Source organism: Coffea eugenioides, chromosome 2 (assembly GCF_003713205.1).
Source record: "Coffea eugenioides isolate CCC68of chromosome 2, Ceug_1.0, whole genome shotgun sequence".
NCBI classification, from domain to species: Eukaryota; Viridiplantae; Streptophyta; class Magnoliopsida; order Gentianales; family Rubiaceae; genus Coffea; species Coffea eugenioides.
Window position 1 is genome coordinate 22404342 of NC_040036.1, and position 25064 is coordinate 22429405.

Here is a 25064-nt window from a genome sequence, read left to right on the forward strand (position 1 = left end):
GAGAAGAGCTCTGCTGGTTTGTAGAGGAAAGGGATTTCTGAGCGGTGATGGTCAGTAACAGAACAGCAGAGGAAACTGAAATCCAGTGGAGCTTCTTCAATAAAACCCCAATATTCTCAAAACTCGATTGGAATCTTGCCGACATAAATCTCAGCACCCAACTGTTGGTTTACAATTGGGTCCTTCAAAGATTTTACTTCTTTTGTTACTATTCTAACAGTGAACTACCCGAAATACCCCTGTTTAGTTGTTCAATTAGTGACTTGATTGAATTTATATGGTGGCACCGCCGCAGTGTTCCTCGATTGGAACCGCTAAAAAATTATATATGGACTAAATTGACACGGTAAAAAAATTTAGAGACGAAATTGGCCATTTTAAAAAAAATGGTACAAGATGGACGACAAGACTCCTCGTGTTTTAAAGGTTACGCCACTAAATTTAATGTGTGGTTCTTTCACAAATGGGTTTAGTACTTTTTCACCTTCTCTACCTAAAATACCATCAAGTCCGTTGAAACATAAGTAAGGAAAAGTTTAAAAGCCAAACTGAAAAGTTTACAGTTTTAGACTTTTAGTTTATCCTTCCCGAACAATAAAAAATGCCAATCAATTTCAAAATTTAACGATAAAATTGAGAAGCAAAAAAAGGTATCACTGAACCACGGCCATAGGGGGATTACGGTAAAAAAATACACCATAACCCCTTGCGCTTTAGCAATTTGGTGCATAACACCACAGGAGACAAGCTATTACTCAATCACAGGGTATTATGGTGCATTTTTAACCAAAATTTTATTTCTTATAGAGCACATTTCTAGATGCCTTTAGTTTATAAGGCAAACATGTAATTTTAACTTTTACTCATATTTCTTTAAGAAATTACTTTTATTTTAACAACTTCAATAAATACATAGCGATAAATGAACTCTACATCACAAATGAAATTTATCAGCTTGGGATTTTTTGCAATCTCATACATCAGCTTGTTTTAATCTTTTCTAGATTAATAGTTTTTCTTCTTCTTAATGCTACTAGATGTATTTGCTATTCTTAATTATTAGTATTTGTCTCCTATCATTACCATTTGTTTAGTGCCTCTATTTTAAAGATTACTCATTTTGTTTATATAATCAAAGCACAAGTGTTAACTATTGCGGTTAGCCTTAGTGGTCAAGGAGGTTCTTAATGTCCTCTCCTTGATAGGTTCAAGGTTTGAATTCCGTGTCTAACAGTTAAGTGTACGAAAGAGTTGGGAGGATTAAAACAAGTCAAAATACTAGTGTCAAGTATAATCATATAATCGTGTCACTAGAGATGGTGTGGAAGGGATGGGAGGGTAAAAAAAAAAAAATCAAAGCACAAGCATCAAGTGTAATAGTGTTGAATTTTTCTAACGGATACCTAAAATACTTAAATATGGAACGTCTAAATTTCATCCAATTTATCATGTATATATACACACTAATAATTATTACCCTCACTTGCTTATATCTAGTTAATCTTTCGTTTAAAAAATCTAAAACCTAAAGTACATCTTAATAAGATTAGGCACCTGTTGATAGACTCAAATTGTAATGGGGTGAATCCGGAGGTGAAAAAAGAATTGGGATACTTCTGGAAATCGCAATAAATGAAAGGGCGCAATCATAAACTTTTCTCCCGCGTAAAGAAACAGGGAGGGGGTACTTCTGAAAATACCATAAAATGAAAGGGAAAAATCATAAAACATTTCCAAGATCGATCGTTAGCCGAGTAAAGAGCTCAGTTTTGCAGATCGTCTCTGCCAAACTGACGGCGAAGGACTAAAATGAAGTGGTACGTCGTCGCTTCTCTCCTCACCGTTCTCACCAGCTCTCAGGTAACCCATCTCTCTGCTTGCTTTTTACCTCTTTAGTTAATCATACCACTTCGCTCTCCTTTGAAGTTATATGCTTTTTCTCGAGCTCTTTTTTTTTTTTTTTTTTTAGCTGCCAGTGCGGGCAATTCTTGAAGAATTAGAGTAATATATTTGCGGGGTTTTCGTACTTTTATCTGAATATTATACCTATGGCAGGGGATTTTAACAACATTGTCTCAGAGTAATGGGAAATACAAATATGACTATGCAACTGTCCCTTTTCTTGCTGAAGTTTTCAAGGTATATTCCTTCTACTAATATTGTCCAAAGATCTGTATCTTAACATTGATACGTTAATAGTAGCATCTGAAATCTTTCGAACGGGAAATTAAATGGGTTGGTCGAAGAAAAAAAATGCCCGTGTTTGATAGAAAAGGATTCGGGATTAAAGAAGAGCTATTTTTCCAAAAGAAATGGAAGTGCCAAAGTTTTAGCTTGCACCATCCTTGTATGAAAAGGAAGGAACTACTTTGCCCCTTTTGGTCCATGCGAGTTTCTAATTTGTGAATTTAGGTTTTATGGCATTCTATTGTCTGAATATGTCTTATACTGAGCCACCTTTGCCAATGGGATCCTCGTCGATTTAGAAATTGATTTTCTTCAGCGCAAAAAAAAAAAAATCATTGTATCTTTAAATTCGGGGTCAATTGGATGAGGGTTTCACTATTTATATGCGTCTATTTAATGCAGCTTCTCGTGTCTAGTTTTCTTCTATGGAGAGAGTGCCAAGGAGTGCCTCCTCCAAAAATGACTACAGAATGGAGAAGTGTTCGTTTGTATCCAATTCCGTCAATCATCTACCTAATCCATAACAATGTACAGTTTGCAACATTGACTTATGTTGACACGTCCACGTATCAAATTATGGGCAACTTAAAGATTGTTACAACGGGAATTTTGTTCAGGTGAAATAGCACCACATTTATTCCTTCCACTCATTGAGGTGTTGTTTATTACTTTCTACAGTTGATCATGATTTGTACAAATTAGGAGATATTTCTTTGTCATGTTCTAGGCTGTTTTTGAAGAAGAAGCTGTCTAATTTGCAGTGGATGGCAATTGTGTTATTGGCTGTTGGAACAACCACAAGCCAGGTGCTACTTGTGTGCTTTTAGCTTTTTTTATATTCAACTATTTTCATCATGACGCTATCACGAAATGACTTGTTTCTTCTGGTATTTGACCAATTTTAGTCATCTCAGGCTTCCCTGTCAGTGTAGGTTTTCCAGCTTCAAAACTTTACTTTCTGTTATGCAATGTTGTTTTTGTGATTGACAACTTCTAACGGTAGTTTTTTCTTTTTTGAGAAGTTATACTTCTGCACTTCAATCAATACACTAATGTATACAGATTTAGATATTATGTCTAGGAAAATGGTGCATTTATAGGATTCTGATTGTACAGTTAGACGATTTTGATCGACTGCAGATCAGCGGTACATTGGGACCCCCAAAGAGTTGATCTGTTGATATAGCTTGTTCTCTATATTTGTTGTTTGATATAACTTAGTTAGGTGATAAAATCTACATGATCTCCAATATATTTAAATGTTAAAATGGGTTAATCTAATTTATTTGAAAAATGATTTTGGCTGAGTTTTCTTTTTCCTCTGTTAAACTTTTTATGCCAGTTCCTCTAAACAGATTTCTAAATGTTTTGATATCCAAATGAACAGAGGGAAATTATATCCTTTTGCAGATAAGGCCTAATCTTACAAGCTAATATTATCTCTTCTTATGTTGATATAGGTGAAAGGATGCGGAGAGGCTTCCTGTGACTCGCTCTTTTCCTTTCCAATTCAGGGTTACATGTTGGGCATATTATCTGCTTGTCTTTCAGCTTTGGCTGGTGTTTACACAGAATTCTTGATGAAGAAGAACAATGACAGCTTATACTGGCAAAACGTCCAGTTATATACGTGAGTTTCCCTTCAATCAGACAAATGCTTATGCAAACTAAGCACTTGTTGCAGTAACATTTGTTAAGCTTTTTATGACCTTTGGCAAAGGTGTTATGTTACTCTTCTCTGTATGTTAACTCCATTTCCTCATAAAGGAAGATGCAACATGACAAATAATATTTGTATACCATATTGAATATGCATCAATAATTGGAGACATTCATAGAAAAGGTCAATTGTACACTATGAAATCAAATCACTGGAAAAGTGTTTGGGCTTTAAAAGATTTGAAAAAGTTTATGACTACTGCCACACATACTTCAAGCTCTTCTAACTTACCAAAAAAAAAAAACTTCAAGCTCTGCTTGAGGCTGAAACTAAGTTTACATTCTTTCAAGGAGTTTACTCACTGAATTTCTTTGCACAACATAAATATCTTGTCTGTGAGAAGAAAGAGCATGTGTAAACTTCTGATATTACAAGAGAGTGACCAGTTTTTGATTATGCAATTCAGTTTGATGACAATTGACCTGTCAATAGCACTGCATCACATTTGCATTGAGACTAGATGCTTGTAAAAGATTTTTCTTTTTACGCTAATTAATTGATTCAGAGCATTCTTTTTTCAAGGTTTGGCGCGATATTCAACATGGCACGTCTTGTTTTGGACGATTTTAGAGGTGGCTTTGAGAAAGGACCATGGTGGCAACGGCTTTTGAATGGATATAGTATCACAACATGGTTGGTGGTGTTAAATTTGGGGTCCACTGGGCTTTTAGTATCATGGTTGATGAAGTATGCGGACAATATTGTAAAGGTTTATATGTTTTTCTTTCTGCTACATTTTTCTACTTATTTGAGAGACTTTATTCTAGCAGGGCCAATATTTTGTATAAGTTTGATGTAGATACCTGATAATTATTTTCTTGTTCTGGTGACATCTTTGTTTCCCATATAAAATAAAATCAACAAATTGAGATTTTTTTTTTTTTGTCTTTTCCCTTTTCCTTGAAGGTATACTCCACTTCAATGGCAATGCTACTAACAATGGTACTATCTATCTTTCTCTTCACTTTTAAGCCAACGCTACAGGTATGGTTTTTGGCTTAGTATAGCTCTGTCATTTCTTTTACTGTCACAAGACATCTATTCTACTGTTTTGAAGTTAAAGTTTGACATAGATTTATTTTTAAATTTCCACTGCCCACAGTTTATGCTGTAAAAGTAGATCTTCTATCCAGTTGCTTTCTGTACTGTTCCTGCTTCCCTCTTGACCTATGTCTTCACAAGATTTTCAATTGCTTGTGATGATCTTTGATGCTTCTGAAGGATGACAGAATATTTTTTTCCCCCCATTTTTCTTTTTTTCTTCGTCCTCTATCCTTTTGCCTTAATACTGGCTTACAAGTTTTTGATATATTGATTTTTCCTTCTTGTCTTTATGCAGCTGTTTTTAGGTATTATCATCTGTATGCTGTCACTGCACATGTATTTTGCTCCTGCAAGCATGCTTGTGGATTTGCCTTTGACAGCAAAAGCAACTCCTGAAAACTTAGTTGAAGTCTCTGTAGATCGAAGAACAGATTCCTGATGTATTATGTGCTTCGAGGCAACATTTTTTTGGTATGTTTAGCTTTTAGTAAAATGCATTGGAAAGCTGTTTTCACTTGTTCCAAGCTGTAGATGTGCTAACACTGTGTGAAGTATAGGACCAACACAGGAAAGTATCAGAAATGAGGTTAGAAAACTATTTCTAGTTGTATGGAATTTGGAATTTTGTTGGCAGAAAAGTTTTAATTTCTTTTCCAAATTTATTACAGTTCATCATTACCAGATAATGACCACCATATTCATGCAAGAGAAACTGGGACGTTCTTCCTCTCTCTCTCTCTCTCTCTGTGGTATGGTTAAAGCAAATAGAATACAATCTAACGGTCTCTTTAATTAGTGGAAAATATACTCCGAGATACAAGACTCCAAATTTCCTTGTGAGATATATAAGTCTAGTTTACTTCCCTCTGAACTCAAAGCAATCACCTGATTCTTCCACCCTGTAAGTCTGGCATACAAGTAACAGTAAAGCTGGCCAAAGAAAATGGAATTGCAGCCCCTATGGAATGTCTTTTAACAATCATATCGTTTGCTTCGCATGTGGTTCATAGTTTCAACATAGCTAAGTTATAGTATGTTTTGTTTAGCAAATTATACGACATTTGCTTCATGAAATACCTGAGCTACAGCTCAAGAGGGCAAGGTGGGGGACAAGAAATAAATTGCCATTTGTGTTCCTGTAAGTTGAACTGCTGTTTTGATTAATTTTCAGTAATTAGTACAATGGGAAGAACATCACATAAAGAAGACATATGGGTTATATCAACTTGGTTGTGCATGGTCAGAAACATCATTCTGTGGTTTGCAGTCCTTCCTGTCCCTGAGCAATTGCTTTACCATTTGTGGCCTGCAATTTCTGTCAGGATCTTTCATTCTTTTGTAACCACCAGATATTTTTGGATGCAATAATGCAAGTTCATATTTATGTTTACATTCAATGCTGAGATCTATTAATTGTCAAGCGTTTGCTGCCCCATTAAGCAAATATGTGGATGATGGCATGCGAAGGAACATCTACTTGTTGGTGCATTGAATGGCATGTGGCCCTCCGTCGAAGTGGCATGTGGCTGGACCGGGCCGAAGTGGGATTAGTCGGGCCGCCTTTAAGGACTTGACCCGGACACCCACTCCGTCGACAAAAAAAAAAAAAAAAAAAAAAAGAATGGCATGTGGCCCTCATTTCTACTGTATCCTTGCCATATTCAGCTATAAACCTTCAAACTGTATGAATTAATAATGCATGGCGGAATGCTCTGCCGTTCATGTAAGAAACTCTATATGTTCTTGAATTCAAGAGAGACAAACATCAATGGCAATGCAGCATGAATAGATAAAAGAGAAGAAGTGAAGCTTTTATTGTTGTTAGCGAAGGACACAAGTGGAATTTTGTTAGCATCTCGGTTACCTCCTCTTATCGTAGTGAAGTTGTAAGGCCCAAGTTATTTATAGGAACTCAGAAGGGTGTCTGCCGAATTGTGGTATAATATATTCAGGTGAGAAATAATCTACTACGGCAATGGTGAAATATAAGAGTATCTGGCTCATCGATTTGTACAAATAGTTGTAATGAACTTGAAAAAAAAAATCACATGAGGGCTACGGTCATGTAATTTTTCATCCATGTAAAGTGTATAACATTTTTTGCAGCAAACTTGAGATGATAATTGAAGGGTTATCAAGAATCATATGACCTTCATTTCGCACCTACCTGACCTCTCCAAAAGAAACTTTCTCATGTGGATTTGTCCATCCTCCTGCTTTGAGGGTAGGAGAAACAGAACAAAGGTCTGGGGTTTGGCAAATAGTACGTGGAAGAAAGTAGAACGGACCTGTTGGCTTGGCTGTTGTCTTGTCATGGAAGAGAAAATTATCTCAACAATGCCGGCTAGTTAATTCCACAACAGTCCATTTTCTGTCAATCAACGTCTCCCCTAAAGTCAACTATAAATAGGGTCACTCGTGTCTAACACTTGCTACATAGACTAAAAAAAAGCTACCCAATCATTAAAAAAAAAAAAAAAATTAACTTCTCTTCTGAGTAGTTGATTTCAAGAAATGGAGCACTCAATTTCAAGGGCAACCGGCCCAAACAATAATATAGGCGGAGGTGCCGGTGCAGGATCAACCGTGGGAGGGCAGCATGGTACCATAGAGAGATGCGGCTTTCAAATGCCATTGCACTATCCCAGGTACACCAAGGCCGAGTATGAGACCATGCCTGAGTGGAAGCTCAATTGCCTTCTTGCAGAATATGGGCTTCCGGCAACTGGAGATGTTAACCAGAAAAGAAAGTTTGCCATGGGAGCTTTCCTGTGGGCTCATTGATTGAACTTTCTTCATCTGCAAAATCTACCCCTATAAATATTATGCACTATCATCTATAGTGATCTGTTATCTATTGTGGTTGTCAAATGTGGCGGCAGAAATAGAACTTTGCACTTTTGATATGAAACCCTGTTCAATGTACTGCTTACAAACTCAACTGAGATTGCTGGACTTGTTTATAGTTACTGCTTCAAAGTTATTTATTTCTGGGCCGTTTGTAGTAGAATGGATTTTGACCATGTGCATGAGAGGATTTGAAAATGAGTAGTGGCTAATGGGAGATATGTGCAAGCTGCGAGTTTCTTTTAAGCAGTATTCGTTATTTTTTGGTTTGGCAAATTGGAAGAAGGATTTGTAAATTTTGGCTTCTTGAAAAGCCAACAAAGTTTAGAAACACGCCAAACAAGAGAAAGGGGCGAGGTCCTCGATTATGGAAATCAATACCATGTCCAAATTGATCAGAACTTGTAAGTGAACCAGGCGGGGGAATGATTACCTGAATTTAAACCGTAATATTTACTCTTATATATCCACCTAAAATGAAGGAGTTTAGAATAGAAGGGCTAAAGATTGAAGGTACCTTTTCCGAGTGCATAATTATTTGCTTTTAAGAGCATAAGCTATCAATGGCTAATTGATGTGCATAATTGAACAAAAGGAAACAAGAGAATGGGGGGGGAACTCTACCCTTTTCCTTGCTTATCTTTTTATTTGCACAGGAAATAATCAAGAAATCAAACCAAATTTCCAGCGCCATGATTCCATCCAACAATTAGATCCATCCTCCTCACTCCGAAGGAAAAGTAGTAGAGATATTCAAATGACTATAGAAAACCCCAATTAGCCCAATAGATGAAACTGACAAAATTCCTTATTGTGTTTCTATTTATGTTAAGTAGACGCTCGGTCGAATGTCAAGTTCCTAAACGGGAATTGGAGAGAAACAAAAAAAAAAAAAAAGAAGAACAGATTGCTTAGCGAATTTGGGATAATCTTTGCGATCAAGAAAGTTAAGACTTTGCACTTCCAAGAAATCATGTGTTAGTATTACTCTTCTGGTTTTGTAATGTTATAAAAAGTGGGAAGCTTTGCTGCCCCTAAACCTTGAGAGTAATTTTTGATTGTTCTGCTTCCTTCTCACTTGGCGGACATGTTTAGCCCTTCTGGAAATTGAGCTGGACTGCTTTAACGGGTCTGCCGTAAGCCGAAAATGAGCACACACCATTTGGCCAACATCGGCACTTGGGACCCTATTGTAATTTATGGTACGAAGTTGCCCTGCTGATTGAGTAATAAATGTGTTCTGTATTTGATGGGGACATACACCATACATGAGTACATGACTATGAGGGGCAGTTTTATTTGTATTTTGTAACCACGTTTAATTTTATTTATTAAGTTCTCGGGTTTTATGGAAAAGGGTTGGATTGAGTGATAAGGTGGGAGGAATTGTAAAGTAAAAAGTCGTGATTTAAAACCTCCTACCTAAAAAAAAAAAAAAAGTTCTCGGGCTTTATACCCAAAAGAGAGTAAAGGTATACTCGTTTAACTTGAATTATATCTCTTTCTGCAACTGCACAAAAGTTTAATGAACAGGACATGATCGCCCATTAGCAAGTCCAAAAACATTTTAGATTTGTACCTGCTGGCTCCTCTGCCCAACCCTTGTTGCAGTCAAGGTTTTGAAAACTAGGATCACACTGGATCCTTTTGGAGGAATAGAATTAGATCATAGGTTGTGAATATAATAAATGAGAGCCTGAGACTTCTTTTCTTTTATTAAATATAATAAATGAAGAGGTCGTGAATTATTTTTTTTTTTTTGGGATCAGGAAGCTACAATAGATTTTGGACTGTCATTTTTTAAAAGAAAAAAAATTAACTTTTCCGTAAATATACTTTCGAATCACTTCTTTATCTCACAGATATTAAATCGTTAGAGTATATTATTCTATAAAAAAAAAAACTTCAGAAGATAGTAATTCAAACGAGTCAATGATCGCGTGTAACAGACTATTCAATTCAATTTTTTTCATTTCAATTTTCAAAATGTCATGTAACGACGTAAATAGAATCATTAGATGTGGTGGGCGAAGTTAAAAGATATTAGAAAATCCCCATTTGGATGGGTTGTCATTAGCTGTTGTAATTTCCACGCTTGTAAAATGACAAGAATTAAATAATTTACGAGATTGTAAAACGACATGAATTAAACAAGTGCAAAGTGGAAAGCGGAGAGAAGGCCTTGGTCCAGTCTGGCCGGAGAACATGATAAGAGAGGCGGCACATGGGCGCTGGGCCTTTTCGGGCAGCCTCAGTTCATATACGTCTTTTTTTATTCACATATCTCGTAACAATCACTCCTCCAAAAAACCACTTCATTTTGTAGAATCCAAAGTTCCATAGCCACATTCCACACCCCACAAAAGATTAGAAACCCCCTCCCCTCCACATTCATCATATATATTTTTTTCACGTATTGCAATGACTGTGTCTAGAGGTTTCATGGGAGTTGTGACTCTCATTGGTATTGTGATGAGCATCGGCCTTCTTCCTCCTTGTCAAGCACAAGCTCCAGCTCCAGCTCCAGCTCCTGCTCCTGCTCCTGCTCCTGCCAGTGATGGTATGTCTACATCTCCTTTTTCATTTTTTTTTCGCCTTATCCTTCCCTTTTCTTTGGCTTTTTTTCTCATTACATTTTTCTTTGGCATTTTTTGGCTTTAGGGACGTCAATTGACCAAGGGATTGGGTATTTGCTGATGGCTCTGGCTTTAGCACTTGCCTATCTAATCCACACCATGGATGCAACAACGTCTTCTTACTCATAAACGCATTGATCGATTCCAGTTTGCTTTTTCGTTCTCCCTTTCATTTTTCTCTTTCGTTATTGCGAAGATTCAAAACCATTTGTTGGCTTGTTGTAAAGAAACTCCTCCGCTGAATTGAATTGAATTGAATTGTCGATGATAATTTTATGTGTTTCCGCATTTTCATGTTTCATTCTCCATACTCTCTACGAATATATAATTTTACACAAAGTATAGGTTGTTATTTTCCTTTATGGTTATAGATACTCAAAACACCGAAACATATCATACTATTGTATTAATTGCCGTTGTTCTTTGTCAAGATGGGGGCTTTATTCTGGGACCAGAGCATTGCATTTCTGTATAAATATGAAAAAATGAACCCTCAGGAGGTAGGATAGCAATCTCATCAATTTTAATGTGACACCTATTGGACTAGAGGCAGTGATCATGCAAGAATTCCTGGGAGATGGTTTCCCGCTCTATGGATGATCACCAACCACCTATCTCCCCGGTCTCCACCTAAATTTTGATGCAAAAAGACATGAAAACATTGCAGAACTTTTCTCACGAGCTGTAGGAACCATAAACAGTCCCCATCCTGTTTGTCTTTTGCTGTAAAAGTCTACAAGAATAGATACTCGATCGCTTTCTTCTGGCACGAACATGTTCAGCAAACTACTGTTCGGCGTCCCCAAAGAATTCCCGTTGAAGACCGTGTACAGTCGATTGAAAACCCTGAGATTCCTTTCGCTCTCTAGTGTTTTTTTTTTTTCCTATGTGAACCGTGAAAGTGTTCAGCCTGGCCAATCGTCAAATAGTATACCAGAAAATGATCATTTATTCCCAGCATGTCGCTGGGTTCAAATCATCTCAAAGCTAGAGATGTAAGTGCAGTTTGCTAAATTCCGGTGTTGCAGTACAACCACTACGTCCCTCAAACAATTAGGAGCAACAGTCTTCCCATGCCAAAACAGAGCGGAAAATCACCATGCAGTTTTATTGTTTTCCATCAAAGATGCACCTTCCCGGACACCCCTGGATCCTTGCCAATTAAGCCAATGCTGCCATCTTGTTCACCAACCCATTAGATGAAAAGGATCTTCAAAAGATATGGTAAGAGTCAGAAATCGAGTAAGATGCTGAAACTTCTCCTTCACTGTGTCAAATGTCTCTGCTCCAAAGCGTATTTGACAACTTCATAAAATGAAACAACAATCCCCACTGAAGGGCCTGCCCGGGCCACTCGAGGACCAACTCCTGTAAAAAGTCCCTTTATCCCTCCATCCCTGTTACAAAGTCAGGGTGAGTTAGAATAGGCCAAAAAGGACAAGAACCAAGGATTATATTGATAAAAAAAAAAAAAAAAAAATTCTGAAACATATACACCAAAAAATTTAGATAAGATAACAATGCTAGTTTCTCATTCTTAAAGTCGGTTGCTGAGAACAAAAATAGAGCCTGTAGAAACAAATTCTTAGACATGAGATTTTACAAATTCAGGCCTGGAGACATTTAGTTGGCATTATGGACCAGTATAACTCAGAAAACAATCGAAAAACAGAACTCATTTCCTACAAAGCGCAATAAATATTCCAAAAACCATTTGAAACGGGAAGAAGGGGGGAACAAAAACATCATCTATCAATCTAAGTGTTCAGAGCTCTCATTTATAGCGAAATCGGAGGACAGCATTTTTGTCCTAAACACGAAATGCATTTCGGTTCAGTAATGATCTGTCATTTTCACAATTCACATTGAATGAGCCTCTTTTTTAAAATGAATGAATGATTGAATGAGCCTATTTTACAGGCTTCATATTAAGAATACAAACAGGTATCTAGGTCAGATTCGTGATATAGACCAAGGGACTATAGCAAACATTTGAATTATAAACCCTGAACACACTGCATACTAATCTACTTAAGACACCGCTCCAAAGTCATGCTACTAATACTAACCCCAAATTTGCTGGCTTTTCCTGTGCAAGTCAAAGAGAAGATGATGAAATCCAGACTAAAAGAATAAATCCCAGTCTGAACCCTCTTTAATCATTTTACCAAATTTCTGTGTTTAACCATTTATACATGTCATCCGAATATGCAAGCCTAAGAAGAAACAGAACCTGCAAGTTATACCTCCATATCTCAAGCAATGTTTGTCTTGTGGTCATCCTCAATGCTCGTACAGGATCTTTCTGGAAATTATGTGCAAAAACACGTTAGACCAACAATTGTAAACTAGGAAGAACGGATGCACTAGTATCATTAAGCTGTCTAATCAGCAAGTGACCTCGAAGCAAGTTTTACAGATATGAGTGTTATACAGCAGAGATGAACAATAAACCCTTTCATAATCAACCAAAAGATGGAAAATATCATCAAGTATCAATACAAAGAGATCAATCAAATATTGGCTTCTGAACCATATGAAAAGGATTTGGAAAGCATAGTAGTATAAATATCATTGAGCTTAGCCACAATTAACAAGATCCAGGAACCACTGACTAGCCCAAAATCCAAGAAAACACCAAATTCAAGTTAGCTAGCTATTAACTTTTTCCTTCAGCAGGATTTCATGCATCAAAATCAATGCCTAACCAATTTGAGAGGATACTACCCCTTACCAACGGGAACATCCCATTGTTCAATTAGCATTATGTACTGCACACTCACCGGATCCAATTCACTAAACCAATTCTTTCGTGATTATTTTCAAGTCAACCAAAATGCTAATCCTGCAAGACTTTAGACAGAAGAAACAACCTCTATCTGCCGCCAGGTCCTTGCAACATCTAAAGGACATGTAAAAGCAGCTGCAAGACTTCCTGCAGTAAACCCAGCACAGAAGTTTGCCCCAAGGACTCCACCTACACTTGTCTTGTCACCCATCAGGCCCAAAATTCTTCTTCTAGCCTGCACCATTTGAGGCAAAAGTCTTATAATATCAACTTGCAACTAAACCTAAAACATATTCTACAGATAACAAAGAGAATAAGTGCTTACTGGCTCAAGTGTTGACCAGCAAATTGCAGAGAAAGGAACATCACGAACAAGCTGTGCTCCAAGTCCAGTCCACAAGATACGGTAAGTTTGAACTGCATAAACACAGGTCCCCAGAATGTGCAAACATCAGGAGTACAATTTGAAATTCAAACCAAAATCAGTAAAGACTAGAGAAAAATCAATTAAATCATGCATACTACTTCTAGCAAAATTCTGGAACTGTCAGGAAAAAAAATAGGGGAAATTTGGACACTATTAACCCATGCCTTCCACTGAACTGTAAAACAACAGATAGTACCTATCTAAGTCAAATTCTTAATGAGACAATTAAATAACAGCACTAAGACCCTCAACAATGTTAGCTAACCATTTTATAACAAGATATTGAATAAAACTATAAACATACGCAGAAGCATGACAAAACAGTAGAAAATTACCAAAACCTAAATACTTGAATTTCTAAAACTCTTACCACAATTTCAAATGAAAAGCATATGTCAAGTCTAGAAATAGTTAAATACACTTAATATTTCTCAAATGCAATCCTTAAAAGTCGAGGAAGATCTCTTGTTCGATAATCTTAAGCATGCCAACGTAAATAAAATCTCATCTAGTGGGACTATAGTAATACATGCATTTCTAAATAGTTAAAACATGGATAACCTCCATGTTATCAAACTTAGGTAAAGCTATCACATTTCATATCCCTGTTGCTAGGTGGTGAACTTTTTCGAGACTGTGATAGACACAGCAAGATTGCCCACTTTCAAACTGAATTGTGTCCCTAGGGCTATACAGAGCAACTCTATCATCAAATGGAGGAGAATAGACTTCAATAAGTTCTAGGTCACAGAAAGCAGACAGATCAAAAAGCAGACCAACAGTGTTAGAACATTACCAACTAGCATGGTCGATGGAAAATATCCCATGTCAAGAAAAGAGCAGTGTGATCATGCTTAGGAAGCTACGGATGATCTCCAATTACTTATAGAGTTCATGCAATGTATTAGAAGCAATCTCCCTTGTTGTGAAGATAACTGGTGATATAAGCACACACTTAATTCGATAAACATTCAAAACATATACCTAATACCAATAGAAAACTGCATTCACTAAAATGAAAAATTATCTCACACGACATCATGGAATATTCACCACATGAGAACTCAACAATGATTTATGAGCATACATACAAGTCTGATGGTTGTTTGTGCTCTTGACTGGAGAAATGACCCCAACTAATGTCTTCAATACTCCTGGTGGCTTCGAACCAGGCTGATGGTCTCTAAATGCCTACGACCAGAGAAGATTTCTGAAGAATCAAATCCAGAAGGAATAAAATGGACACATGGTCTTAACAAACATTACACAAACAAGCAAAAATTCTTTACGCAGAAGACTTTGAAACTAATCATAATAGACAAAGCATAACTTGAAAGACATAATTCTTCAAGTAAGCCAACCTCTCTACATTTCAGTTATTCGAAACCCTCATTCTTTCATGGCAATTATGCCATGCATCAAAAAACAGCAATTAAGTTCTTTGTCTCATATTAGAATCACTAAATGGACTCTTTCTCAGAGAGAGCTCAGATGTCCCAGTGGTTGAAAGCAAAGATATTACACAAGAATCTGCAAATTGTCACATGTAGTATTGGTATGAACGAAAGCACCTGCATTCGCGTTCTAGCTAGATCAACAGGGTAACAAGTGATGCAAGCTACTGTCCGCGCCAAGGATCCTGCAACTAACGGGACATATGGCATCACAATTGGAGCTTTCTCTGCAGCTTGTTCTTCCATAAAGTTACGGAAAATGTCATAAAGGGGCATATATATTCCAACCTGTAGAAGAGTGCTCTTAGTTAACTAAGATCCTGAGTATATAGTATTCTGTTGAACCATATAACTTCAGTAGAAAATTTTTACATTACAAGCAAATAATCACTGCAGTTAATGAACTTACAGAAGGGACTGCTAATGCTAAACTTGCGTTTGTGCCTCTCCACAACCTAGTGAATCCTTCCTGCAAACAAATGAGACAAACACGAGATAAGGAAATCACAATGATCAAGTATAATGATCCGATCAGCAGAAAATGGAAGAGGATTTTTTGATAGAATTTATGGAACCAAGCTCGTTTTTCGGGAAACCACTTAGGTGGTACAAGATCATAGACTAAGCTTCAAGACATAGCAAATCTACAATCTTTGCTACAAACATCAGGTTAAAGCGAATCTATTACCTGTTTATCCATCAGAATACATAAAAAGATAAACATATATTGCTTTATGAGAAGGCTGAGAACTGTTGATCAAAATCCATCAGCAAAACGAGGTGGAAAGCACCATATTTCTTCTAACCCTATAGTTGCTACTTATTATAGAGAACTTCATAATATCATTCCTCCATATCAAACCATAATGTAAAAACTTCTTGTTCATTTATCAATCAAATAAAAGATTTCCAACTTATGATCATTTTGTCGGCCTATACTCTCTAAGCTAAAATGCAGAGAACTTCCCATGCATGTCAACATGACAAAATACACATGCAACATATAAATTCGTAACTTTCACCCTCAGAAGAGGGCAACAAGTCTATACTATATTGTAACACAATCTACTTACCTGACGTACAACTCTGTAGAGGACATCTAATGTTCCTTTATACCGTGAACCTTCTGAAGAGCAAGTTGGTACAGCATGAAAAACTGCATCAGTAGATGATGGATTGTGCTTTATATCTGGCAGCATCTAACCACAATTCAGGGCAAAAAATCACTCAAAATTTCCAATAACAGGAAGCAAGTACAATTGTAAATCATAAAACCACCAAAACTATGTACAACTAATGGATCACGAGAGAAGAGAAAGCTGAAAGAGGCAACAATTAAACTCATTTTGTTAGCAGAGTCAACATAGCAATGCAGTTCTAGACATGAAGGGAAAAGCAAGATGATGGTCTTTCCATGAATGGGAAGATTAAAGCTTTTCATCTCCTTGGCCTTGTAATGATCATCCTGATGTTTCCTCAAAAGGTCTTAGCACCAATATATTTAAATCAGACAGAAAGCCACCGTGTCAAGCACATACTATTTTATGTAACAAGACATTTTTAGGCAGCAGACAAACAGACTAAGGGAAAGGAAGCAGAAAACGAGAAGGATGAAATAACACATTTCTGCAAGTCTAATGTCCAACGGGCTATGAAAGGATCTCCACGTTTTCTACAATCATCACTAAAAGAAATATACATAAATTGCAAGTATACTTACACCATGAGTTTCAAAGCGTGATGGATTCCAAAGGTTATCATGGTACGGTACACCAGCAGCCTGAGCTTGCAACCTAGTCTGTCAATTGAAGTCATAAAGAGCATTCAAAAACTTATCCATTGGCAATATGGTCAAAAAAATGTAGAAAAAAAAAAAGAGAGAGTGACTTTGAAGTCAACAGGAAGTTAGAAAAGGTCCCAGTCAGAGTTTCTAGGATCAAAACAAGGTAACAGTAATCTGTTAATTGGCAATACTAGAAAACCGAAGTCGGACATTTGAAGAGTAAAACAACCCAATCAATGAAGCAAACGGCAAGAATCTCAACGAAGACAAGCAAAGAAAAGAGGCTGAAAACAGCGAACGATAGAAAGAACAAGATAACAGAAAAAATAATTGCTTAGGAAAGCAGAATTCTTTTTGCATCCAACGAATATTTAAATATGACTATACAGGAGGACAAAGCTTTATTCGACAAACAATGCAGCTCATTCATATACTGATGAATAACCAGCATAAGCACCTTTAAAAGTGATAATCCAAAGGAAATACAAAAAAAAGGGCAAATGGATAGTCTCCAAAAGTCACCGAGGTTCAAAAATTTGATTGAAAAAATATGCCTTTCTAAAGCCTGAAAACAAGGCAAGAACCCCCTTTTTTTTCGCAACTAAGGGAACAAGGGACTGGAACAATTTAATGTTAAACTGGAAAATCAAAGACCCGGTGGAGGAGGCAAGGAGGGAGTCCGTTACCTTGACAACATCTAGAGGATTAACAATGATAGCGGAGAGGAAGGCAGCTCCAGCAGCAGAGACCGCCCTCTCTTTGAAACTCAAATCAAAATCCGAAATTGCCTTGGCACTATGTTGAATTTGGTCTTCTTTTGACATATTATCTAATTCACCACCGCTCCTCGTTTTCGACGCCGTCGCTGCAACTCTTGACAACGACGGCAAGCCCTGCCTCGACGCACTTGATGAGGTTGACGACGATGAACCCACCACAACCATTAGTCTCCAATTTTGATACTTAAAAGATTTAGCTCTTTGTTAAAAGCTAAACAAAGAATTGTTTTTGGGATGTTTCCGTCTTCTGGGTTCAGTTTATTTCGTATCAATTGATTGGATTCTTGATTTTGTTAGCATGTCTAAATAGATGAGTGAGGAAGGGGTTTAAATAATTTTGCATGGAAAAGGGGAAGGGAAGAAGGGGTGAAGACCGAAGAAACACGGGACTCGTTCGTGGCGCGGGCAAGAACGCCGCCAAACAACAGGAGGGTGTCTGAGATGGACACGTGTCCAGCTGTCTGTGTCAGTTCAATAGGTATGTACGGCGTAATCTCGCTCGGGAGGTTTATGTCACTGCCCACGTACGTACAACAGACTATTGGTTTTCTTGATTTTCTTTTGTGATAGAACATAGAAGTTTGAAATGGAAAATTGCTGTGCCAGTCCAAAGGTTTTTGGAATACTTGTATGCAAGCTTTCAAGTTTGACATACCCCTTTTTTTCTTCTTCTCAAATTCTAGTAATGGAATTTAAGAAGCAGGGAGGGAATAGAGGATTAAAACTTAAGATCTTTGACTTTTCGAAAGTCAATTTAAACAAAGAGTTACGTCTAGATAATGTAAACAATTTCATAAGAGTATATTGAGACGTAACATACAAAATCCTTCTTTTAAGTTGAAATCATCTTTTTGAGCACATATCGCATATTTAACAATGTAAATAATTTGCTACATGAGCAAATCCAAAGGCAAAGTGCAAAATATATATGTATATATATATATATAAATATATATATATATATATATTAAATTGAATCCCTCTCTTGTAGAAGTATTATTGTGCATCTAGATTTGACCCAAAAAAAAAAAAAGTTAATCTAATATTTTCATCAAACCGTTTAGAGTGTAGAGGGAGGGATCATAAAATACTAAACAATATGATATGTAGGCCAAATGGTAGAGAGAGAGAGAGAGAGAAAATTTTGAATACAAAGTGATCTTTTTGTTATTTAGATTTTAGAGGGAGGGAGGAATCATAAAATGCTAAACATGTTGGTTTAGCATAAAATGATAAAAAGGCACTTTTTTCCTATTTAAGAAAAGACATGTTGGCTGATTCATGTCAAAATCAAATGCCTCGTAGTATTGCCTACATTATAGTGGATAAATGGAAAAGCAAAATCTAATTTGGAGATGCGGGGGATCGAACCCCGTGCCTCTCGCATGCAAAGCGAGCGCTCTACCATTTGAGCTACATCCCCAATTTGTGGGACTAAGGCCCAAATTAAGCTTACAAAACCTATTTTCATTTACGTGTTTGCTCTTGAATACAAAGTGATCTTTTTGTTATTTAGATTTTAGAGGGAGGGAGGAATCATAAAATGCTAAACATGTTGGTTTAGCATAAAATGATAAAAAGGCACTTTTTTCCTATTTAAGAAAAGACATGTTGGCTGATTCATGTCAAAATCAAATGCCTCGTAGTATTGCCTACATTATAGTGGATAAATGGAAAAGCAAAATCTAATTTGGAGATGCGGGGGATCGAACCCCGTGCCTCTCGCATGCAAAGCGAGCGCTCTACCATTTGAGCTACATCCCCAATTTGTGGGACTAAGGCCCAAATTAAGCTTACAAAACCTATTTTCATTTACGTGTTTGCTCAATTTTCTGGTACTAAACTTGATTTCTCTATGATACGTACTTCTAACAAGTTCATAAGCCATCAAATCCTGCATGAGCTTTGTGATATTTTACATTGCCGTCCTGTACTGCTGTCAATAATCCCCCAATGAGTGTTCGGGTTCAAGTTTTGGTCTTTCATGCGTTCGGCCGTTCACATCTCACATCGTTTTGATTTCTTTTTTGGAATTTTGAATTCTCACAGCATTGGACAACCTTATACCAATAACTATGCAGGTCATATTCATCGAATCTTTACCAAATTGACCATTACACCTATCATGATTAACCCCTTCCATTTAAGATGTCAATATGGCTACTAGTAGAATCATCTTTCAAGAAAAAATCCAGCTTACCTGCAATCTTTCTATCCTTGGGCAAAAGAATTTTTCTTCCAGATCCCTAGAATAACTCTGCCTAGCCCTGTACAAATCAATTTGAAGAAGAAATTGCAGTGGATAGAACGACCAGTTTTATGGCTATCCGTGCAACTTGAAACCAATTCCAGGGGTCGAATAGATTACTAATGCAGTACTGAATAACAGAACCAGAGGTTACATTATTATTTGCTGCAGTTTCTGTACCTTATCCATTTCTCTCTTTGAAATATTTCCAGGTGAATGGTGTTTCTTTATCTGCAAACCATGAATTCAACTCTTCAAGCACATCAACTTTTCTACCATGTCCAGGGTACTGGGGCTAACTCTTTCAACGAGGAGCAATCTGCTTGCCTCTAAGCGGGCAAAAGCTGCATTTTCACGCTGCTGCTGCTGCTTCCCGGACTCTAGTGTCTGCGCCAATAACAATCGATCTAAGTATCAGCGGCCGTCAAACTTAAATCAATCACAAGTGTTATGAAATAGAATGATCACAAAGAAGCAAACAAAAATGCTCCCCCAATCAGACGTATCATACTTGCTTTCTAGAGTTAGAGAGTGCCTTGCAAAACATATATACGTATGTACTATGGAGAGAGAGTCCCTAACAGCAATCAGTCTTCTCCTCTCCTCTACAGTGGCCTCCGCGATCCCACGACAAAGACCATGCTCGAAACAAATGTTTACAGAAACTGACACATTCATAATGGATTCTGACGTGTAAATCCCATGTTCTCTCAGGCTTTTATTCAGTTCCGTAATCACACTAAAACAATGCCGCACAGTTCTCCCATCATCTATTCCTCTTACTCATGTGTGTCTCCATTATAGTACTCGTCCACTTTAAATACTCATTTATAAATGCTCCACCTTCTACTTCTTTGTCAGAACATTTTAGCACCTTCTACTTCTTCGTCGACCAGAAAGATTGATAACGGTAGGAATGTAAGGTAGGCCTGCCCCAGCCTCCTTTTTCTGGATTTGGTATTTATTCTCATACTTCTCTCCCCTTTTCTTTGTTGTGTCTGTGGTCTTGCTTTGGAGGGAAGTTTTGTTTGGAACTAGAAAAGGCTTAGCTGTTAATGCCCCACGGTCCTACTTTTCCATCACACGCACCATCTATGGTAGATAACAGCAAAATGGCGTCCACCGTATATGATATGGGAACCATATCTACACACTTCTCCAGTGGCTTAGCTCTCGGAGACTTAAGGCCGTAAGTTACTCATCATCATATATGGTATGGAGCAAAAGCAGTAGACCGCCCCATATCCGTATGCTTGAAGTCGGAACCATAATGTTTTAGTGTGTATTTCGCTTAGGTTTTATTAATTGTATACACTGGTTTGACATAGCATAGAAAATTTCCTCTTCTTACCGTCACAATCCAAGTAAACTATGTAATAACTTAATTCAGATATAATAATCTTCCATCTTCAGAGTTCAATAAACTTTTAATTGTTTTAAATATAATAAATGTTTTCTATAACTACCAATTGCTTAATTTCATCTTCAGAATTATTATAACTGTAAAATGCACAATAAACTTTTAATTGCTTTGTATACAATAAACATTTTGTACAGTTACCAATTGTTTAATTTTGTTCGTTATATAGTTTCTTAGTTTATATTATGCCAATAATCAAAGTTTTGCACAAAAATTTATATCCTGAAAAAATATATTCACGGGCACTACTAGTCCTATAAAGTTTATCAAAATTTCTGGCTATATACTTATACAATCACTTGACTTTTAATGTTCCTTTCACACGTATTACTGTTTCTGTTGCTTTTCTCCCAGTACAAAAGCAAATGCTAGTAGTAATTAGTAGTCTTTCCTCAAATAATCATCCAATCCAGCCAAAAATCAATAAAAACAATACCTGAAGTACTTAAATGTAGTGATCTTGCGCACAAACAAAGAGAGCACGAAATACCTCAGTTCATTACTAGAGATCTTTGGTCGTGGAATGCCTTAATAAATAAATACCATGTTCTATTCTGCAAGTCGTGATTATATATCAGGCTAAATAATTTGAAAAAAAAAAATTGAGACGTATCAGAACATAATGGAGCAAGCATGCATTCATCTGGACCCTGCTCCTCTGATCAGCTTACAATTTATCGGAAAGCATTTGCTCCATCACTATAGAATACCGTGCCATAAGATAAAAGCTGGTTAATTGGTAATTGAAAGTGGACCACTTTGGTCCTACTTGTTTCTGTTCCTGATGTTTCTGGAAGAAGCAAAGACGAGCAATCCACACAAAATTAAAGTAAAGCCCTTCGAGACAGTGGCCTTAATTTGCCACATCATGCGCTTAAAAAATGAAGAATCCAGAAAAAGATCATTACACCTCCTCTTCAGGATGTTCAATCTGGAGTTGCAAACGAATCGAACTGCTCGCGAGCCGATTATGAGTAGCTCGAATCCGAATTCGACTCGAGTTCGGTTAACATCGAATTCGAGCTGATTAAGTCGAACTTAAACTTGAACTCGAGTTCAAAAATACTAAATTCATTAGCTCGCAAGACGGTTCGAACTCGATTATATATATATATATTTAATTTAAAAGTAAAATTATTTATATATCCCTAATATTTTATTATTTATTAAGAAAAATTATTATTTTATTTATTTTTTAAAAAATATATAATTATTGTTTTATTTTTTTTAACTCGAGCTTAACATTTCGAGCAGGAGTTCGAGTTCAAGTTTCATAAAATTATGTTAAAACTCGATTTAATTAGATCAAAACTCGACTCGGCTTAACTCGTTTACACTCCTAGTTCAATCAGACCACAAAAGGAAAATGACGCTAATGTAATGCATCCCCCGAGATAGCATAATAATACTACCTATTAGGAGGTCAAAAAGTTGGTATCTTTGCTGGGATAGTTTCGATAATAGAATAGAATAGAGGTATGGATCTTTTTTTTCATCTCATCTTTAAATCTTTCATGCATCATCATTCTTTTTCTTTCTTTCATTCTCATTTTTTTTTCACTTTTCTTCTCTCTCGGCGCATGAATCAGTTCTATCAAACACCAGTTTCCCATGATGGATGATAGAAAACTTGTTGACGAGTTTCTCCTGTCATGTTTCTTTATCTAGATAGACCCCGCAAAGGAAAAAGTTCATTATGGGACATATACGAATCGAACCATACCTTGAAATATGGTTAAATTACTGTCGAACTTTTTAGCAAAATGATTAGGATATTTGAAAGTATTACAGGGAAATTCAGACAACAAAGAAATAATTTTGTAGTTGAATTTTTTGACATACCACGTTACTTACTGGATTAGTGCCCATTATCATATCAAGTTGGGTCAAGAAGCTCTTAACCAGGATCAGCTGAAGGGACCATGCCTTGCAAGTTGCAAAACGCTTTTCCAAATTTTTCTGGCGGCACATCAACAAATTGAGTCGTAATTTGGACCATGACGTGAAGAAAATATAACGTATATTTTAATCCAGAATTAATTCTTTCTTGACTTAAAGAATTGGCTCTGCCCCACATTGATTTTCTGCGCTTTCAGCTGCAAGAAAGGTCGAAAGCAGAAGACAGGAGAAGAAAATGAAGCCGACAGAGACCGACAAAAAAAGTGTCTCTTGCAAGCCCTTTACTTCTCATTGTTCAGTATAACAGAACGGGGGTACTTGCCGTACACAATGAAGCTTCCAAACTTGCAATTTTGCAGGGGGACCTGTGTTTCAATTCACTCTGTGTGTTTTCTTAAATTTTTGAAGCAGAGAAAAGAATGTCGAGGACATTCGGGTATTCATTCTCACTGTTGAAATAAGTTCTTGGAAACGTCCCGTCACGATCTGCTTCTTTACGATGCCTACAAGATAATTGCTGTGTCACTAGCTGTAACAACCAAATGAACTTGAGGTCGGCCCAACATTTTTACATGATAGGAATCCATTGCAGGGTTTGGTTGAAGATGCATAATTAGTTAGCCTGTTGCGGGGTAGCATTATACTGATGTTTTAACTGAGATCAACGTATTTAGTTGCATCCTTGTTTGGATTGTGACTTTCCCAGAAAAATTTGAAGGAAAAAAAAAAAAAAAAAAAAAGGTACCCACGATTAATCAAAGCTGCAAAATCTAAAGTCAGTAACCGATTCTTTGTAGGATGATGATGAATTTGAACGAACATGGAAAACAACGACAGCCCTGTTTGTTTTGACCTTTAGAGTCTCCGGGAAGTCAAACAGGCCAACCAACTGCCAATGTACAAAATCTGAAATGCAGCTGGCAGTGGCAGACGTTGTTCTCCTTGATGAGTGTAGCACTACCAGTAAATTGGAAGACGTGTTAAAGGCAGTAGCACTCTGTATTCCCCTCCCATTAGCACTTCCTCTGCTGGACCTATCCTAATGACAGACGCTACTATATCTATATGAACAAAGGCAACGTTACCAAGGTGGTCCTTTTCTGCTTCTCTTCTCCTCTCTTCCCTATGTCCAGAGCCCTGTGAAGATCCAAGAATGCGGGTGAAGATTCAACTGATGAATACAGGCTGGCTGTAGCCAGTTGGAATTACTGCTACTATCAGTCCTTCAACATCATATTTGTAGGACCTACAATGTGTTTTCATTTTTTTTTTGTCGGGGTTCGATGTGAGTACAGACTCCATCGATGAAAGTCAATTAAGACCGCCACAGATTGTGGCAAATTTGTGGGAGGCAGGGATTGAACCCCTGACCTCCAGCATCACCTTTAATGGTGATGACCACTGGACCAAATGGCCAGTGGCTCTACAATGTGTTTTCAAGAAATGTCCAAAATGCAACAGGCCGCCGCCCAAGGATTCATATCCTTTTTGCCATCTTGGTCAAGCCAATCAGCAACTTGAATTCGTAATTAGTTGATTAACCTTGTCCAAAGGAAGGATTATCTACTTTGCCCCTGCTGTAATCAAGTTGAACTTCCATCTTTGCAATTAATTCAGAAAAGTTTTGGCTGGGGAATGTGCCTTAATTCATCAGTAAGGTAACAACATCCTTCACTTCTGCATTCATATGCAGTCACTCCCAACTAGCTATAATATAATACCACTACTATTGTTTTCTTAATCTTCAAATGTAGCTGATAACCTGAACTCGTGAAGATATTTCCCTCCAGGCAGACAAACTCTGAGTTTAGTAACATTAAAAAAAAAAAAGT

At 37.0% G+C, this 25064-nt stretch overlaps 3 protein-coding genes and 2 non-coding genes across 6 annotated transcripts; 2 read left to right on the plus strand and 3 right to left on the minus strand.

Moving 5' to 3' along the window:
- The first annotated feature begins 1745 nt into the window (after nucleotides 1–1745).
- Nucleotides 1746–5613, plus strand: LOC113761460 (CMP-sialic acid transporter 1). 2 transcript variants are annotated; one of them, XM_027304456.1, is made up of 8 exons: nucleotides 1746–1860; nucleotides 2056–2139; nucleotides 2590–2804; nucleotides 2915–2993; nucleotides 3648–3817; nucleotides 4430–4616; nucleotides 4814–4891; nucleotides 5247–5613. In XM_027304456.1, the coding sequence occupies exons 1-8, from the start codon at nucleotides 1810–1812 to the stop codon at nucleotides 5388–5390; spliced, it is 1008 nt and encodes a 335-aa protein (XP_027160257.1). In that variant the 5' UTR covers nucleotides 1746–1809; the 3' UTR covers nucleotides 5391–5613. The 2 variants fall into 2 exon arrangements, with proteins under 2 accessions (XP_027160257.1, XP_027160258.1); XM_027304457.1 differs by having other exon boundaries at nucleotides 2722–2804.
- Nucleotides 5614–10028: 4415 nt separating this feature from the next.
- Nucleotides 10029–10716, plus strand: LOC113763371 (arabinogalactan protein 41-like). The gene is made up of 2 exons (XM_027307145.1): nucleotides 10029–10358; nucleotides 10460–10716. Exons 1-2 carry the CDS (start codon nucleotides 10220–10222, stop codon nucleotides 10561–10563), a joined length of 243 nt encoding a protein of 80 aa, XP_027162946.1. The 5' UTR covers nucleotides 10029–10219; the 3' UTR covers nucleotides 10564–10716.
- A 620-nt stretch (nucleotides 10717–11336) lies between these two features.
- LOC113760544 (mitochondrial carrier protein MTM1-like) lies at nucleotides 11337–18032 on the minus strand. The gene is made up of 10 exons (XM_027303173.1): nucleotides 17573–18032; nucleotides 16824–16901; nucleotides 16177–16302; nucleotides 15513–15572; nucleotides 15221–15391; nucleotides 14741–14840; nucleotides 13548–13639; nucleotides 13308–13457; nucleotides 12681–12739; nucleotides 11337–11831 (listed from the first exon to the last, which is right to left on the minus strand). Exons 1-10 carry the CDS (start codon nucleotides 17828–17830, stop codon nucleotides 11699–11701), a joined length of 1227 nt encoding a protein of 408 aa, XP_027158974.1. The 5' UTR covers nucleotides 17831–18032; the 3' UTR covers nucleotides 11337–11698.
- Nucleotides 18033–19015: 983 nt separating this feature from the next.
- On the minus strand, nucleotides 19016–19088 carry TRNAA-UGC. Its single transcript has one exon. It is a non-coding gene; the product is annotated as a tRNA-Ala (tRNA).
- Nucleotides 19089–19356: 268 nt separating this feature from the next.
- Nucleotides 19357–19429, minus strand: TRNAA-UGC. The gene has a single exon. It is a non-coding gene; the product is annotated as a tRNA-Ala (tRNA).
- Between the last annotated feature and the right edge of the window lie 5635 nt (nucleotides 19430–25064).

Excerpts from the sequence above, each read along its gene's own strand:
- LOC113763371 (XM_027307145.1), top strand. The coding sequence starts at position 10,220 with ATGACTGTGTCTAGAGGTTTCATGGGAGTTGTGACTCTCATTGGTATT. Across the intron at positions 10,359-10,459 it reads TCCTGCTCCTGCCAGTGATG|GGACGTCAATTGACCAAGGG; the intron begins GTATGTCTACAT and ends TTTTGGCTTTAG.
- LOC113761460 (XM_027304456.1), top strand. The coding sequence starts at position 1,810 with ATGAAGTGGTACGTCGTCGCTTCTCTCCTCACCGTTCTCACCAGCTCT. Across the intron at positions 1,861-2,055 it reads CCGTTCTCACCAGCTCTCAG|GGGATTTTAACAACATTGTC; the intron begins GTAACCCATCTC and ends TACCTATGGCAG. Across the intron at positions 4,892-5,246 it reads CTTTTAAGCCAACGCTACAG|CTGTTTTTAGGTATTATCAT; the intron begins GTATGGTTTTTG and ends GTCTTTATGCAG.
- LOC113760544 (XM_027303173.1), bottom strand. The coding sequence starts at position 17,830 with ATGGTTGTGGTGGGTTCATCGTCGTCAACCTCATCAAGTGCGTCGAGG. Across the intron at positions 16,303-16,823 it reads CACGCTTTGAAACTCATGGT|ATGCTGCCAGATATAAAGCA; the intron begins GTAAGTATACTT and ends AATTGTGGTTAG. Across the intron at positions 15,573-16,176 it reads TCTACAGAGTTGTACGTCAG|GAAGGATTCACTAGGTTGTG; the intron begins GTAAGTAGATTG and ends ATTTGTTTGCAG.